This window comes from Pseudophryne corroboree, chromosome 9 (assembly GCF_028390025.1).
Source record: "Pseudophryne corroboree isolate aPseCor3 chromosome 9, aPseCor3.hap2, whole genome shotgun sequence".
Taxonomy (NCBI): Eukaryota; Metazoa; Chordata; class Amphibia; order Anura; family Myobatrachidae; genus Pseudophryne; species Pseudophryne corroboree.
The window spans coordinates 318406079-318422591 of record NC_086452.1 but is presented as its reverse complement, the minus strand read 5'-3'; the positions used below and the strand labels follow the sequence as shown (position 1 = coordinate 318422591).

General features: G+C 47.6%; 1 protein-coding gene across 1 annotated transcript in view; it reads left to right on the top strand.

Annotated features, from left to right (window-relative positions):
- The window catches only part of ACO2 (aconitase 2), a 215320-nt gene that overhangs the window by 102858 nt on the left and 95949 nt on the right, over positions 1-16513 (top strand). Inside the window, exons 7-12 of the mRNA XM_063940467.1 lie at positions 4117-4208; positions 4521-4626; positions 4716-4873; positions 5030-5103; positions 5241-5352; positions 6595-6717. Coding sequence (XP_063796537.1) covers positions 4117-4208; positions 4521-4626; positions 4716-4873; positions 5030-5103; positions 5241-5352; positions 6595-6717 — 665 coding nt within the window. The remainder of the gene's footprint in view (positions 1-4116; positions 4209-4520; positions 4627-4715; positions 4874-5029; positions 5104-5240; positions 5353-6594; positions 6718-16513) is intronic.

Below are 16513 nucleotides of genomic sequence, written 5' to 3'. Positions count from 1 at the left end.
TTCCCTTTCTCGCCAGAGGATAGGTCACGTTTGGAAACTCCCACTAGGGTGGATAAAGCGCTCACACGTTTGTCAAAAAAGGTGGCACTACCGTCTCCGGATACGGCCGCCCTAAAGGAACCTGCTGATAGAAAGCAGGAGGCTATCCTAAAGTCTATATATACACACACTGGTGTTATACTGAGACCAGCTATTGCTTCAGCGTGGATGTGCAGTGTTGCTGCTGCTTGGTCAGATTCCCTGTCGGAAAATATTGACACCCTAGACAGGGACACTATATTGCTAACCGTAGAGCATCTAAAAGACTCAGTCTTATACATGAGAGATGCACAGAGGGAGATCTGCCGGCTGGCATCTAGAATAAGTGCATTGTCCATTTCTGCTAGGAGAGGCTTATGGACTCGGCAGTGGACAGAGGATGCAAATTCGAAAAGGCACATGGAAGTTTTGCCTTATAAGGGTGAGGAGTTATTCGGGGATGGTCTCTCAGACCTTGTTTCCACAGCAACAGCTGGGAAGTCAGCATTTTTGCCCCATGTCCCCTCACAGCCTAAGAAAGCGCCGTATTATCAGGTACAGTCCTTTCGACCCCAGAAAAACAGGCGGGGAAAAGGCGGGTCCTTTCTGTCTAGAGGCAGAGGTAGGGGAAAAAAGCTGCAACACACAGCAGGTTCCCAGGAACAAAAGTCCTCCCCCGCTTCTTCAAAATCCGCCGCATGACGGTGGGGCTCCACAGGCGGAGCCAGGTACGGTGGGGGGCCGCCTCAAAAATTTCAGCGATCAGTGGGTTCGCTCACGGGTGGATCCCTGGATCCTTCAAGTAGTATCTCAGGGGTACAAGCTGGAATTCGAGGCGTCTCCCCCCCGCCGTTTCCTCAAATCGGCCTTACCGACAACTCCCTCGGGCAGGGAGGCTGTGCTAGAGGCAATTCACAAGCTGTATTCCCAGCAGGTGATAGTCAAGGTACCCCTACTTCAACAAGGACGGGGTTACTATTCCACACTGTTTGTGGTACCGAAACCGGACGGTTCGGTGAGACCCATTTTAAATTTGAAATCCTTGAACACATACATAAAGATTCAAGTTCAAGATGGAATCGCTCAGGGCGGTTATTGCAAGCCTGGACGAGGGGGATTACATGGTATCCCTGGACATCAAGGATGCTTACCTGCATGTCCCCATTTACCTTCCACACCAGGAGTACCTCAGATTTGTGGTACAGGATTGCCATTACCAATTCCAGACACTACCGTTTGGACTGTCCACGGCACCGAGGGGGTTTACCAAGGTAATGGCAGAAATGATGATACTCCTTCGAAAAAAGGGAGTTTTAATTATCCCGTACTTGGACGATCTCCTAATAAAGGCGAGGTCCAAGGAGCACAGTTGCTGGTCGGAGTAGCACTATCTCGGGAAGTGCTACAACAGCATGGCTGGATTCTAAACATTCCAAAGTCACAGCTGGTTCCTTCCACACGCTTACTGTTCCTGGGGATGATTCTGGACACAGAACAGAAAAAAGTTTCTCCCACAGGAGAAAGCCAAGGAGCTGTCATCTCTAGTCAGAGACCTCCTGAAACCAAAACGGTATCGGTGCATCACTGCACACGAGTCCTGGGAAAAATGGTGGCTTCATACAAAGCAATTCCATTCGGCAGGTTCCATGCAAGGACCTTCTTCAGATGCATCGACTGATAACCCTGTCTCCAAGGACCAGGGTGTCTCTACTGTGGTGGCTGCAGAGTGCTCATCTTCTAGAGGGCCGCAGATTCGGCATACAGGACTGGGTCCTGGTGACCACGGATGCCAGCCTTCGAGGCTGGGGGGCAGTCACACAGGGAAGAAATTTCCAGGGACTTTGGTCAAGTCAGGAGTCGTCCCTACACATAAATATTCTGGAACTGAGGGCCATTTACAATGCCCTAAGTCAGGCAAGGCCCCTGCTTCAAAACCAACCGGTACTGATCCAATAAGACAACATCACGGCAGTCGCCCATGTAAACCCCAAAAAGAAAAAAAGGCGCCTCTAAGAGCCTAAGCTGACATGCTGCTCTCAAAAAATATAGGGTATTGGCAACCCTACAAAGACAACAAAAAACGAGAATATAGAGAGCGCAAGCAGACTATATTAACAATATTTAATGATATTAAAACTGCACAAAAGAAACAGTAATATTGAATATATATATGCAATTAATACTAAATGAAAAAATGGGATCCTCCAGCTTACAGTCCATTAAATGCAATAATGAATTCCAAGTGATAGTCAAAAGCTCCTTCTATTTAGAGCAATGGATTCATCAATTTGTGTTTAAAATAATTTTGCAGATATTTCACTTCTCTCAGAAGTTGTTTATTCCGGAGAGTCACTTATCCTTTGTTAGATTTTTAAATAATAATAAATGTGCTGCTTGCTCCAGCACTTTATATTCCAAATGGATAACAGCTTTATATGTTGGAAAAAGTCTTCCAGTGTGCTCTACAGCGGCTCCGTCTACCGCTCTCTAAAGCACACTCGGAAAACCATTCAATGTGGAAACCGCTTACCGCATCCGGATGAGTTCAAATTAACGTAGTCAGGGCCTTGAAAATTTATGTTTCCAGGACGGCGGGAGTCAGGAAAACTGACTCGCTTTTTATCCTGTATGCACCCAACAAAATGGGTGCTCCTGCTTCTAGACTATTGCTCGCTGGATTTGTAGCACAATTCAGCTGGCGCATTCTGCGGCTGGATTGCCGCATCCTAAATCTGTAAAAGCCCATTCCACAAGGAAGGTGGGCTCATCTTGGGCGGCTGCCCAAGGGGTCTCGGCTTTACAACTTTGCCGAGCTGCTACTTGGTCAGGGGCAAACACATTTGCAAAATTTCTACAAATTTGATACCCTGGCTGAGGAGGACCTTGAGTTCTCTCATTCGGTGCTGCAGAGTCATCCGCACTCTCCTGCCCGTTTGGGAGCATTGGTATAATCCCCATGGTCCTTACGGAGTTCCCAGCATCCACTAGGACGTCAGAGAAAATAAGATTTTACTCACCGGTAAATCTATTTCTCGTAGTCCGTAGTGGATGCTGGGCGCCCATCCCAAGTGCGGATTGTCTGCAATACTTGTATATAGTTATTGCCTAACTAAACGGTTATTGTTGAGCCATCTGTTGAGAGGCTCAGTTATATTTCATACTGTTAACTGGGTATAGTATCACGAGTTATACGGTGTGATTGGTGTGGCTGGTATGAGTCTTAGCCGGGATTCAAAATCCTTCCTTATTGTGTCAGCTCTTCCGGGCACAGTATCCTAACTGAGGTCTGGAGGAGGGGCATAGAGGGAGGAGCCAGTGCACACCAGATAGTACCTAATCTTTCTTATAGAGTGCTCAGTCTCCTGCGGAGCCCGTCTATTCCCCATGGTCCTTACGGAGTTCCCAGCATCCACTACGGACTACGAGAAATAGATTTACCGGTGAGTAAAATCTTATTTTTATGGTCCTGTTAGTGCTTGTGGGAATAGGTGGTGATCAACTGTTCCTTATCTATGATCCACCTCTTTCATAGATCTTTTCTCATATGGGAAAGCCTCTCGGATACCTAGACCCATAGATATTGAAAGGAAGTAATTGGAGATTTGACAACATACTTGTGACATCTTAATGTGTTCTTTGGGCTCCTGTCTGACTCTACTTTGTGATCCTTTCCCCCCAAAAAAAATTTTTATGCCCTCAAAATATTTGCCAGAATTGCCCAGCAGGTGCGTTCTGTGAAGCTGTGTGAGGGTTAAGGCTTAGTGTAGCTGATCAGGTGGAATCGTTTTATGATGACTCTTAGGGAAGTCTATTTCAGAACCTGGCCGCCTTGTACATCCCAAGGGAGAGAGTAGAGGTTTGTTTTTCTGGGTTTTTCCCTTCCATCTGGATAAGGAGCTGTTGCAGGAGGGAGAATTTTCTAAGGGTTCTTAGGCCCTCCTTCGAATAACCTTATTTACAGTAGGGGATAAGTTTTTTATTTATTTTTATTTTTTTATAGTAAGGGTATTCTTATTGTAAAAATATATACCTTTTTTTTTTTTTTTTTTTTTTTTTTTTTTGTATAATTTGGTAACCAATATCTATTCTATATTTCAGAGATTGCATCTCTAGCAGATGAGTTCAAGAGTAATCTGGTACCAGATGAAGGCTGTGAATATGACCAGTTGATTGAAATTAACTTGGATGAGGTAGGTGCACTCTGCTAGAGCTGAACTATTAGATCAAGTATCTCTGACTTTTCCCCAGTGTTATTGGTATATTAAAACAAGTGGATGAGGATATTAGTACTAGATGATAAATGGTTAATAATAGTGAAGCTAATTCATTAAATGGATTAAATTGGCAATGCCACTGTTAATCCAACAGTTAGGCTTGGTGTCCGGTAACCTTGCTTAGGTTCTGGGGGGACACCACTGCTTTGTCTGCTGGTTTTTGGTTGAGGTTTAATACTTTGTAGCCTGGTATTAATGGGTGTTTAATGTCTGATTTATCTCCAACAGCTAAAACCATACATAAATGGGCCTTTCACTCCAGACCTAGCCACACTGGTGTCTGAGGTGGGAACTGTTGCAGAACAGAAAGGATGGCCTTTGGATATCAGAGTTGGTAGGCTGTTCAAATATATTTTTAAAAGCACATAAAAAAGGTTTAATTGAATGGTTTTTAAATGAATATCCCTTTCATCGTTTTTCTAGGTCTGATTGGCAGTTGTACAAACTCCAGCTATGAGGACATGGGTCGTGCTGCAGCCGTTGCCAGACAGGCTTTAGCACACGGACTGAAGTGCAAATCCCAGTTTACCATAACTCCAGGCTCTGAACAAATTAGAGCCACCATCGAGCGAGATGGTTATGTGAGTGCTGGCTTTAAGAGGGAATGTTTAACAGTAGTGCAGTAATTTGCCTTTTATACCATAAATTCCCTTACATTTAATCCATATTTAATATTTGTAGTTCCTTTCGCAGTATTTAAAAAAAAAAAAAAAAGTCCTGCTTTCTATTGTCAACAGGCCACTGTACTTCGTGATGTGGGAGGTTTAGTGCTTGCAAATGCTTGTGGACCTTGCATTGGACAGTGGGATAGGTATGTTTCAGTTCAGCCCCTCCTTTTTTTTTTTTTTTTTTTTTTTATTCTTTTTTTTGCTATCCAAGTGATCAGTATTGCCTTAAATCTTTTTTACAGTTTTTTTGTTATTGACGCCCTACTTGTATCCCATGCAGGAAGGACATTAAGAAGGGAGAGAAGAACACCATTGTGACCTCCTATAACAGAAACTTCACGGGAAGGAATGATGCAAACCCAGAGACTCATGCCTTTGTCACATCCCCAGAGGTACTTTCCTTTCTTTGTTAAAAGGAGTTAGTGGACATGGGTGGTCATTCCAAGTTGATCGCTAGCTGCATTCGTTCAGCAAAAAAAGGCACTTCTGCACATGCGGCGCAATGCGCACGCGTGATGTACTATTACAACGAACTATGTAGTTTCACACTAGCAATCCTTTTCAGTCGCACTGCTGGCTGCAGAGTGATTGACAGGAAGGGGGCGTTTCTGGGTGTCAACTGACCGTTTTCAGGGAGTGTTCGAAAAAACGCAGGCGTGCCAGGATAAACGCAGGCGTGGCTGGGTGACCGCAGGGCGTGTTTGACGTCAAAACAGGAACTGAACAGTCCGAAGTCATCAAGCGCTGAGTAGATTTTGAGCTACTCTAAAACTGCACAAAAAAACTATGCAGCCGCTCCGCGATCCTTTCGTGGAAGGCAGCATAGCGTTTGCACGGCTGCCAAAAACGGCGAGCGATCATCAGGGTGGTCGTTCCGAGTTGATTTACATAGTGTAGTGGTCTAATCACCATAAATGGCTTCTAAATGGGCTTAGTTTGAAAGGGGAGCCCCACCCTTTTCAAACAAGGAATAAACCAAACTTCTAGGTATTAAAATGGGGGTAGTTGCAGCACTGTGCAACCCCCACCTCCTACTGGCTATCAGTGTTTTGTGTGGAGTGGTTACTGGGTGCACCATCAAGGCCAATCTAGCACGTCGCTCATTTCACCCGCTGGGTGAAATGAGCGCCCCCCCGTCCTCCCCGCATCGCTCAGCACACATCTCTTTCGTGTATAGGGCCCTTTAGAGCTTAATCTCCATATTGAAGCTGGTTACACGCAGTGATGGTCAGGCAGTTGCCCCAAAATTATTTTAGCGACATATAAAAATGTGAATTTAAAATGATTGCCGTTGATCTTTGTGTAGACATTCGCAGACTAAACTAGTTTAAACCAGAAATGATCCAACAGCTCCAAAAAAAAAAAAAAAAAAAAAAATGCAAACCTACAGATCTGATTTTGTCCATTCATATGTGACCAAATTGAATGACCATGTCTCTTACCTGTAAGATTGTGAAATACACAGATGGAAAGCCATAGTTTGGTTGCACAAATGCTTTTAAATTTTGTTCTCTTCTAGAGAGGTTGATGATGGAGCCATCTATCCTCCCAAAACCATTTTTAAAAACTGCAACGGTCTAGTTAATGAGGTCTTAACTTCTAATAAATCCCTTTTACATATTATTTATTTCTAGATAGTCACTGCTTTATCAATAGCTGGTACCTTAAAGTTTGACCCAGAAAAAGATTTTCTCACTGGTGCTGATGGGAAGAAATTCAAACTGCAGCCACCAGATGCAGATGAGCTGCCGAAGTCGGTATGTATTTTATTCTCGTATCATTTTACATGGTCAAACATTACATGTAAGTACAGATGTGACTAGAACAGTAATAACTCTCCAGAAGTATAATCTAATTCCAGGAGCAGGAAATGCCATTCTCACATTTTGGGGTACAGTATAGATAGTAGGAGGAGCATGATTTTTTTTTTTTTTTTTCCTTAGGTGTTCTGTGATTGGCATATATGGTTTGTGCATGATCAGTGTTGAGTGGGATGTATTTTCCTAATTTTTAATTGCAACAAATACAGTTTTGATGCCATTAAATATGCTTTAGAAGTTTATAATATTAGGGAGTCAGGGTTTTGGAGTATAAATGAATCATTTGGGTATTTTGAAGCCTATGATCGCTTTAGTGAAACACAATATATATTTCTCTAACGTCCTAGTGGATGCTGGGGACTCCGTAAGGACCATGGGGAATAGACGGGCTCCATAGGAGACTGGGCACTCTAAGAAAGATTTAGTACTACTGGTGTGCACTGGCTCCTCCCTCTATGCCCCTCCTCCAGACCTCAGTTAGAATCTGTGCCCGGAAGGAGCTGGGTGCATTTTAGTGAGCTCTCCTGAGCTTGCTATTAAGAAAGTATTTTAGTTAGGTTTTTTATTTTCAGAGAGCTTCTGCTGGCAACAGACTCTCTGCTACGTGGGACTGAGGGGAGAGAAGCAAACCTACTAACTGCGGCTAGGTTGCGCTTCTTAGGCTACTGGACACCATTAGCTCCAGAGGGATCGAACACAGGAACTTAACCTTGGTCGTCCGTTCCCGGAGCCGCGCTGCCGTCCCCCTCGCAGAGCCAGAAGACGGAAGCCGGCGGGTTGAAGCAAGAAGACGTCAAAATCGGCGGCAGAAGACTCCTGTCTTCATATGAGGTAGCGCACAGCACTGCAGCTGTGCGCCATTGCTCCCACACTAACCCACACACTCCAGTCACTGTAGGGTGCAGGGCGCAGGGGGGGGCGCCCTGGGCAGCAATTGAGTACCTCCTGGCAAAAAGCAGCATATATACAGCTGGGCACTGTAATATGCATGAGCCCCCGCCATTATTTTTACAGAAAATCGCGGGACAGAAGCCCGCCGCTGAGGGGGCGGGGCTTCTTCCTCAGCACTCACCAGCGCCATTTTCTCTCCACAGCTCCGCTGAGAGGAAGCTCCCCAGGCTCTCCCCTGCAGACTCACGGTAGAAAGAGGGTAAAAAGAGGGGGGGGCACATAAATTTAGCGCATTAATCATGTATACAGCAGCTACTGGGTAAACACTAAGTTACTGTGTAATTCCTGGGTTATATAGCGCTGGGGTGTGTGCTGGCATACTCTCTCTCTGTCTCTCCAAAAGGCCTTGTGGGGGTCCTGTCCTCATATAGAGCATCCCCTGTGTGTGTGGTGTGTCGGTACACTTGTGTCGACATGTTTGACGAGGAGGGCTATGTGGAGGCAGAGCAGGGGCAGATGAATGACGTGTCTCCGCCGACGGCGCCGACACCTGATTGGATGGATATGTGGAAGGTGTTAAATGATAATGTAAACTCCTTGCATAAAAGGTTGGATAAAGCTGAAACCTTGGGACAGTCGGGGTCTCAGCCCATGCCTGATCCTACAGGGCAGAGGCCGTCAGGGTCTCAGAAGCGCCCACTATCCCAAATTATTGACACGGATTCTGACTCCAGTGTCGATGGCGATGATGCAAAATTGCAGCCTAAAATGGCTAAAGCCATCCGCTACATGATTATAGCTATGAAGGATGTATTGCACATATCAGAGGTAAACCCTGTCCCTGACAAGAGGGTTTATATGTTTGGGGAGAAAAAGCAAGAGGTGACTTTTCCCCCTTCACATGAGTTAAATGAGTTATGTGAAAAAGCGTGGGATTCCCCTGATAGGAAAGTGCTGATTTCCAAAAGGTTACTTAAGGCGTACCCTTTCCCGCCAACGGACAGGATGCGCTGGGAATCCTCCCCTAGGGTAGACAAAGCTCTGACACTCTTATCTAACAAGGTGGCCCTGCCGTCACAGGATACGGCCTCCCTAAAGGATCCTGCGGATAGGTAGCAGGAAGGTATCCTGAAGTCTGTTTATACACATTCAGGTACTCTACTGAGGCCGACAATTGCGTTGGCCTGGATGTGTAGTGCTGTAGCAGCATGGACAGAATCTGTCTGAGGAACTGGATACCTTGGACAAGGATACTATTTTACTGACCCTGGGGCATATAAAAGACTCTGTCCTATATATGAGGGATGCCCAGAGGGACATTTGCCTACTGGGCTCTAGAATAAATGCAATGTCAATTTCTGCCAGAAGGGTCCTGTGGACTCTGCAATGGACAAGTGATGCGGACTCCAAAAAGCACATGGAGGTTTTACCTTACAAGGGTGAGGAATTGTTTGGGGACAGTCTCTCGGACCTAGTTTCCACAGCTACGGCTGGGAAGTCAAATTTTTTGCCATATATTACCTCACAGCCTAAGAAAGCACCGTATTACCAAATGCAGTCCTTTCGATCACAAAAAAGCAAGAAAGTCAGAGGTGCATCCTTTCTTGCCAGAGGCAGGGGTAGAGTAAAGAAGCTGCACCATACAGCTAGTTCCCAGGAACAGAAGTCCTCCCCGGCTTCCGCTAAATCCACCGCATGACGCTGGGGCTCCACAGGTGGAGCCAGGAGCGGTGGGGGCGTGTCTCCGAAATTTCAGCCACCAGTGGGTTCGCTCACAGGTGGATCCCTGGGCTATACAGATTGTGTCTCAGGGATACAAGCTGGAATTCGAAGTGATGCCCCCTCACAGTTACCTCAAATCGGCCCTGCCAACTTCCCCCATGGAAAGGGAGGTAGTGTTAGCGGCAATTCACAAGTTATATCTCCAGCAGGTGGTGGTAGAGGTTCCCCTCCTCCAACAGGGAAGGGTATACTATTCCACAATGTTTGTGGTACCGAAACCGGACGGTTCGGTCAGACCCATATTGAATTTAAAGTCCATGAACATTTATCTGAAAAGATTCAAGTTCAAAATGGAATTGCTCAGAGCGGTCATTGCAAGCCTGGAAGAGGGGGATTTTATGGTGTCTCTGGACATCAAGGATGCTTACTTGCATGTCCCCATTTATCCACCTCATCAGGAGTACCTCAGATTTGTGGTACAGGACTGTCATTACCAATTCCAGACGTTGCCGTTTGGGCTCTCCACGGCACCGAGAATATTTACCAAGGTAATGGCGGAAATGATGGTGCTCCTTCGAAAGCAAGGAGTCACAATTATCCCATACTTGGACAATCTCCTCATAAAGGCGAGGTCCAGAGAGCAGTTGCTGATCAGCGTAGCACACTCTCGGGAAGTATTGCAACAGCACGGCTGGATTCTGAATATCCCAAAGTCGCAGCTGATTCCTACGACGCGTCTGCCCTTTCTGGGCATGATTCTGGACACGGACCAGAAGAAGGTGTTTCTCCCGGCGGAGAAGGCTCAGGAGCTCGTGACTCTAGTCAAAGACCTCTTAAAACCGAAACAGGTGTGGGTGCATCACTGCACGTGAGTCCTGGGAAAGATGGTGGCATCATACGAAGCCATTCCTTTCGGCAGGTTCCATGCGAGGATCTTTCAGTGGGATCTGTTGGACAAGTGGTCCGGATCGCATCTTCAGATGCATCGGCTGATCACCCTATCCTTCAGGGCCAGGGTGTCTCTTCTGTGGTGGCTGCAGAGTGCTCACCTTCTCGAGGGCCGCAGGTTCGGCATACAGGACTGGGTCCTGGTGACCACGGATGCGAGCCTCCGAGGATGGGGGGCAGTCACTCAGGGAAGAAACTTCCAAGGGTTGTGGTCAAGTCAGGAGGCTTGTCCGCACATAAATATCCTGGAACTAAGGGCCATATACAACGCCCTGAGTCAAGCGGAGCCTCTGCTTCGTAACCAACCGGTGCTGATTCAGTCAGACAACCTCACCGCAGTGGCTCATGTAAACCGCCAGGGCGGCACAAGAAGCAGGGTGGCGATGGCGGAAGCCACCAGGATTCTTCGTTGGGCGGAGAATCACGTGCAAGCACTGTCAGCAGTGTTCATTCTGGGAGTGGACAACTGGGAAGCAGACTTCCTCAGCAGACACGACCTCCACCCGGGAGAGTGGGGACTTCATCAAGAAGTCTTCACGCAGATTACAAATCGATGGGAACTGCCACAGGTGGACATGATGGCATCCCGCCTCAACAAAAAGCTAAAAAGGTATTGCGCCAGGTCAAGGGACCCTCAGGCGATAGCTGTGGACCCACTAGTGACACCGTGGGTGTTCCAGTCTGTCTATGTATTTCCTCCTCTTCCTCTCATATCCAAGGTGCTGAGAATCGTAAGAAAAAGAGGAGTGAGAACAATACTCATTGTTCCGGATTGGCCAAGAAGGACTTGGTACCTGGAACTGCAAGAAATGCTCGCAGAGGACCCATGGCCTCTGCCTCTCAGACAGGACCTGTTGCAACAGGGGCCCTGTCTGTTCCAAGACTTGCTGCGTTTGACGGCATGGCGGTTGAACGCCGGATCCTAGCAGAAAAAGGCATTCCGGATGAAGTTATTCCTATGCTAATAAAGGCTAGGAAGGACGTGACGGCAAAACACTATCACCGTATATGGCGAAAATATGTTGCTTGGTGTGAGGCCAGGAAGGCCCCTACAGAGGAATTCCAGCTGGGCCGGTTCCTGCACTTCCTACAGTCTGGAGTGACTATGGGCTTGAAGTTGGAGTCCATAAAGGTCCAGATTTCAGCCCTGTCCATTTTCTTTCAAAAAGAACTGGCTTCTCTTCCTGAGGTTCAGACGTTTGTTAAGGGAGTGCTGCATATTCAGCCTCCTTTTGTGGCACCTTGGGATCTCAACGTGGTGTTGGGTTTCCTGAAATCCCACTGGTTTGAGCCACTTAAGACTGTGGAGCTAAAGTATCTCACGTGGAAGGTGGTCATGCTGTTGGCCTTCGCTTCGGCTAGGCGTGTGTCAGAATTGGCGGCTTTGTCATGTAAATGCCCCTATCTGGTTTTCCATGTGGACAGGGCAGAATTACGGACTCGTCCACAATTTCTGCCGAAGGTGGTGTCATCTTTTTCATTTAAAACCAACCTATTGTGGTGCCTACGGCTACTCATGACTTGGAGGATTCCAAGTTGCTTGATGTAGTCAGGGTTTTGAAGATTTATGTGGCCAGAACGGCTGGAGTCGGGAAAACTGACTCGCTGTTTATCCTGTATGCATCCAACAAGCTGGGTGCTCCTGCTTCAAAGCAAACTATTGCTCGCTGGATCTGTAACACGATTCAGCAGGCTCATTCTGCGGCAGGATTGCCGCATCCAAAATCGATAAAAGCCCATTCCACAAGGAAAGTGGGCTCTTCTTGGGCGGCTGCCCGAGGGGTCTCGGCATTACAGCTTTGCCGAGCAGCTACTTGGTCGGGTTCAAACACCTTTGCAAAATTCTACAAGTTTGATACCCTGGCTGAGGAGGACTTTGTTTGCCCATTCGGTGCTGCAGAGTCATCTGCACTCTCCCGCCCGTTTGGGAGCTTTGGTATAATCCCCATGGTCCTTACGGAGTCCCCAGCATCCACTAGGGCGTTAGATTTACCGGTAAGTAAAATCTTATTTTCTCTATTTCACGTAGTCCGTAGTGGATGCTGGGCGCCCGTCCCAAGTGCTGATTTTCTGCAATACGTGTATATAGTTATTGCTTAATAAAGGGTTATGTTATGTTGGCATCCGTGGTTGATGCTTTGTTGTTGTTCATACTGTTAACTGGGTATGTTATCACAAGTTATACGGTGTGATTGGAGTGGCTGGTATGAGTCTTACCCTGGATTCCAAAATCCTTTCCTTGTAATGTCAGCTCTTCCGGGCACAGTTTCCTTAACTGAGGTCTGGAGGAGGGGCATAGAGGGAGGAGCCAGTGCACACCAGTAGTACTAAATCTTTCTTAGAGTGCCCAGTCTCCTGCGGAGCCCGTCTATTCCCCATGGTCTTTACGGAGTCCCCAGCATCCACTACGGACTACGAGAAATTGATAAGCCGGTGAGTAAAATCTTATTTTTTCGAACATCCATAAGGGATACTGGGGACACTTAGTACGATGGGGTCCAAAGGAGCTGGTGCACTTAAAATTCTTCAAACTAGGTGTGTTCCCCTCTATGGCCCCTCCCATAGCCAGTTTAGAAAAATGTGCCCTCATGAGAGGATGCACATACTGGAGCTCCAGGGATTTTTCTCCAATATCTTAATATTTTTTTTTTTTCAGATTAGGCTGCCTGGGAACAGCCTACCTGCACTGAGGGGCTTAAGAGGGGGGAGGATACCGACCTCATTAGGTGTTGAGCTGCATCCCCGCTGACAGGACACCGGTCCTGATGGGCAGTGTACCGCATGGGATTGCGCTATAGCGCACACCCCTAAGAGCAGCCTGAAGGTCATCATAGTGGTGAGTGACAAACAGGGAGGTCCCCAGGCTCTTGGGGTGGGCATACGGACTAACCTTCCCCCCCCCCCCCCCCCCCAGGGTGATCCCATAGCCCCGTCTCCCCACTCCCTGCGTAGACTGGCCAGCGGTGGTGAAAGGAGGTGTTGGGGCCTCATTTTACACCACTTGGGAGACATTGGCAGTATAAATATATGTATAGCTCAGGCGCCAGTGGAGGGGGCAGAGCTAACTCAGAGTGGGACCAGAGGCATCCTGGTGCCATTCTCTGCATTTACAGCGCTGTAGCATGATTGCCAGCTCCTCCAGAGATACTTCAGCAACCAGGACATTTGGTACAGGGGTGTTATACGGGGGAGAGACGCTCTGGGAACCTTTAAATAGGCTTCTGCAAAATATATAACACTCTTAAAGAGCCTTGCATTCTCATTGAGTTTGCTCTGGCTGGTGTGCTGGTCCCTCCTGTCTGGGTCTCCTCCACACATACTGGGCTGGGCAGGCTTGCTTATACCGGTGTCTAGGTGGGTGTGTTTTGTCTCCTGTCAGCATGGTGAAAAAGGCTGTGTAGTGTCTGTTACACCAGGCTTTCCCCATCCCCTGCTGATTCTCTCTGAGCAATGTAGCCAGCCCTCACAGAACAGTGAGGCTTCAAGGGTTGATGTACAGGAACCAGCTTGGCTGCTTTCTATAAAATCCATGATGGCTGACATGTTAAATCCGTTAACTGCTACTAGACAAAAAACACAGCGATTGCAACTGTCTGTGGAAAATCTGAGTAAGGAAAAGCCAGGTGACAGACTGGTTACCCTTCCTTCCAGAACAGTGCCACATTAGCGTGGGTTGCCGGACATCCTCTCGGAGCCCGACGAGGAGGTTATAGAAGCGGAGGGGAAAGAACTGGAACCTATAGTAGAGGATTCCTCTCCAGCACAGGGAATAGAGCCCCTTATTGCTGTAAGAGACATGTTACAAAGCCAGTGTCACCGTTCCTGATTCCAAGAAATTAGATGACCTTTCAGACAACCCTGGGTTAATCCTGATAAGAAATTCCAGGTGACTAAACGTTTAATAACCACTTTCCCATTTGCCCAAGAAGGAAGGAAATTGTACAATCCCCCAGCTGTGAATGCATCGGTCTCATGCCTGTCAAAAAAGACGGTTACTGGTTCCTGGTGCTACTGCGTTAAAGGAACCGGCTGATGGGACAATAGAAAGCATTCTGAAACCTGTTTGCACAGCAGCAGGAGCGTCTGAGACCTGTTATTGCAGGCTGTTGGTTGACACATGTCATTAATTCATATTCAGTAGGGCTTGACGGGTGACAAGACCCTGGTAAACATGGTGACACTGGTGAAACACATTCAGGACTCGGCACGTGTCCTTTGTGAGACAAGCAATGCTAGAACTACTACCATGGCGGTATCCGCACGCAGAGCCTTGTGGCCAGTGCCAGATTAATGTCCACATGGACCTGGAGCTGAAATATAGGAAAGGCCTATTGTGTACCACTGCAGCAGATTGGATTAAGGAGAGGGGAGCAGGGGATATGTTATCCTGGGCCCCACTCTCTCAGGGCCCCCCGTGCCTGCCATCAACCACCAGCCCATTGCATTTTTTTTTTTTTTATGAAGTTCTGCTATGGGAGAGCCACGACCCTATGTGTTCAGTGGTTTCCTTCATATTAGAGAGCATCAGTGACCACCATATAGTACAGAGAGCATCAGTGACCACTATATTTCTCTAACGTCCTAAGTGGATGCTGGGGACTCCGTAAGGACCATGGGGAATAGCGGCTCCGCAGGAGACTGGGCACATCTAAAGAAAGCTTTAGGACTATCTGGTGTGCACTGGCTCCTCCCCCTATGACCCTCCTCCAAGCCTCAGTTAGATCTCTGTGCCCGAACGAGAAGGGTGCACACTAGGGGCTCTCCTGAGCTTCTTAGTGAAAGTTTTAGTTTAGGTTTTTTATTTTCAGTGAGACCTGCTGGCAACAGGCTCACTGCATCGAGGGACTAAGGGGAGAAGAAGCGAACTCACCTGCGTGCAGAGTGGATTGGGCTTCTTAGGCTACTGGACATTAGCTCCAGAGGGACGATCACAGGCCCAGCCATGGATGGGTCCCAGAGCCGCGCCGCCGGCCCCCTTACAGAGCCAGAAGACAGAAGAGGTCCGGAAAATCGGCGGCAGAAGACATCCTGTCTTCACCAAGGTAGCGCACAGCACTGCAGCTGTGCGCCATTGCTCCTCGGCACACTTCACACTTCGGTCACTGAGGGTGCAGGGCGCTAGGGGGGGGCGCCCTGAGCAGCAATAAAAACACCTTGGCTGGCGAAAATACATCACATATAGCCCCCAGGGCTATATGGATGAATTTTAACCCCTGCCAGAATCCATAAAAAAGCAGGAGAAAGGCTCCGCCCCTTTTTCGCGGACTTATCTCCTCAGCACACTGGCGCCATTTTCCCTCACAGCTCAGTTGGAGGGAAGCTCCCCTGGCTCTCCCCTGCAGTCACTACACTACAGAAAGGGTTAAAAAAGAGGGGGGCACTAATTAGGCGCAGTATTAACAATACAGCAGCTATAAGGGGAAAAACACTTATATAAGGTTATCCCTGTGTATATATATATATATAGCGCTTTGGTGTGTGCTGGCAAACTCTCCCTCTGTCTCCCCAAAGGGCTAGTGGGGTCCTGTCCTCTATCAGAGCATTCCCTGTGTGTGTGCTGTATGTCGGTACGTTTGTGTCGACATGTATGAGGAGAAAAATGATGTGGAGACGGAGCAGATTGCCTGTAATAGTGATGTCACCCCCTAGGGGGTCGACACCTGAGTGGATGAACTGTTGGAAGGAATTACGTAACAGTGTCAGCTCTGTATAAAAGACAGTGGTTGACATGAGACAGCCGGCTACTCAGCTTGTGCCTGTCCAGACGTCTCATAGGCCGTCAGGGGCTCTAAAGCGCCCGTTACCTCAGATGGCAGATATAGACGCCGACACGGATACTGACTCCAGTGTCGACGGTGAAGAGACAAATGTGACTTCCAGTAGGGCCACACGTTACATGATTGAGGCAATGAAAAATGTTTTACACATTTCTGATAATACGAGTACCACCAAAAAGGGGTATTATGTTCGGTGACGAAAAACTACCTGTAGTTTTCCTGAATCTGAGAAATGAAATGAGGTGTGTGATGATGCGTGGTTTTCCCCCGATAACAACTGATAATTTCTAAAATGTTATTGGCATTATATCCTTTCCCGCCAGAGGTTAGGGTGCGTTGGGAAACACCCCCTAGGGTGGATAAAGCGCTCACACGCTTGTAAGGGCTCTACCCTC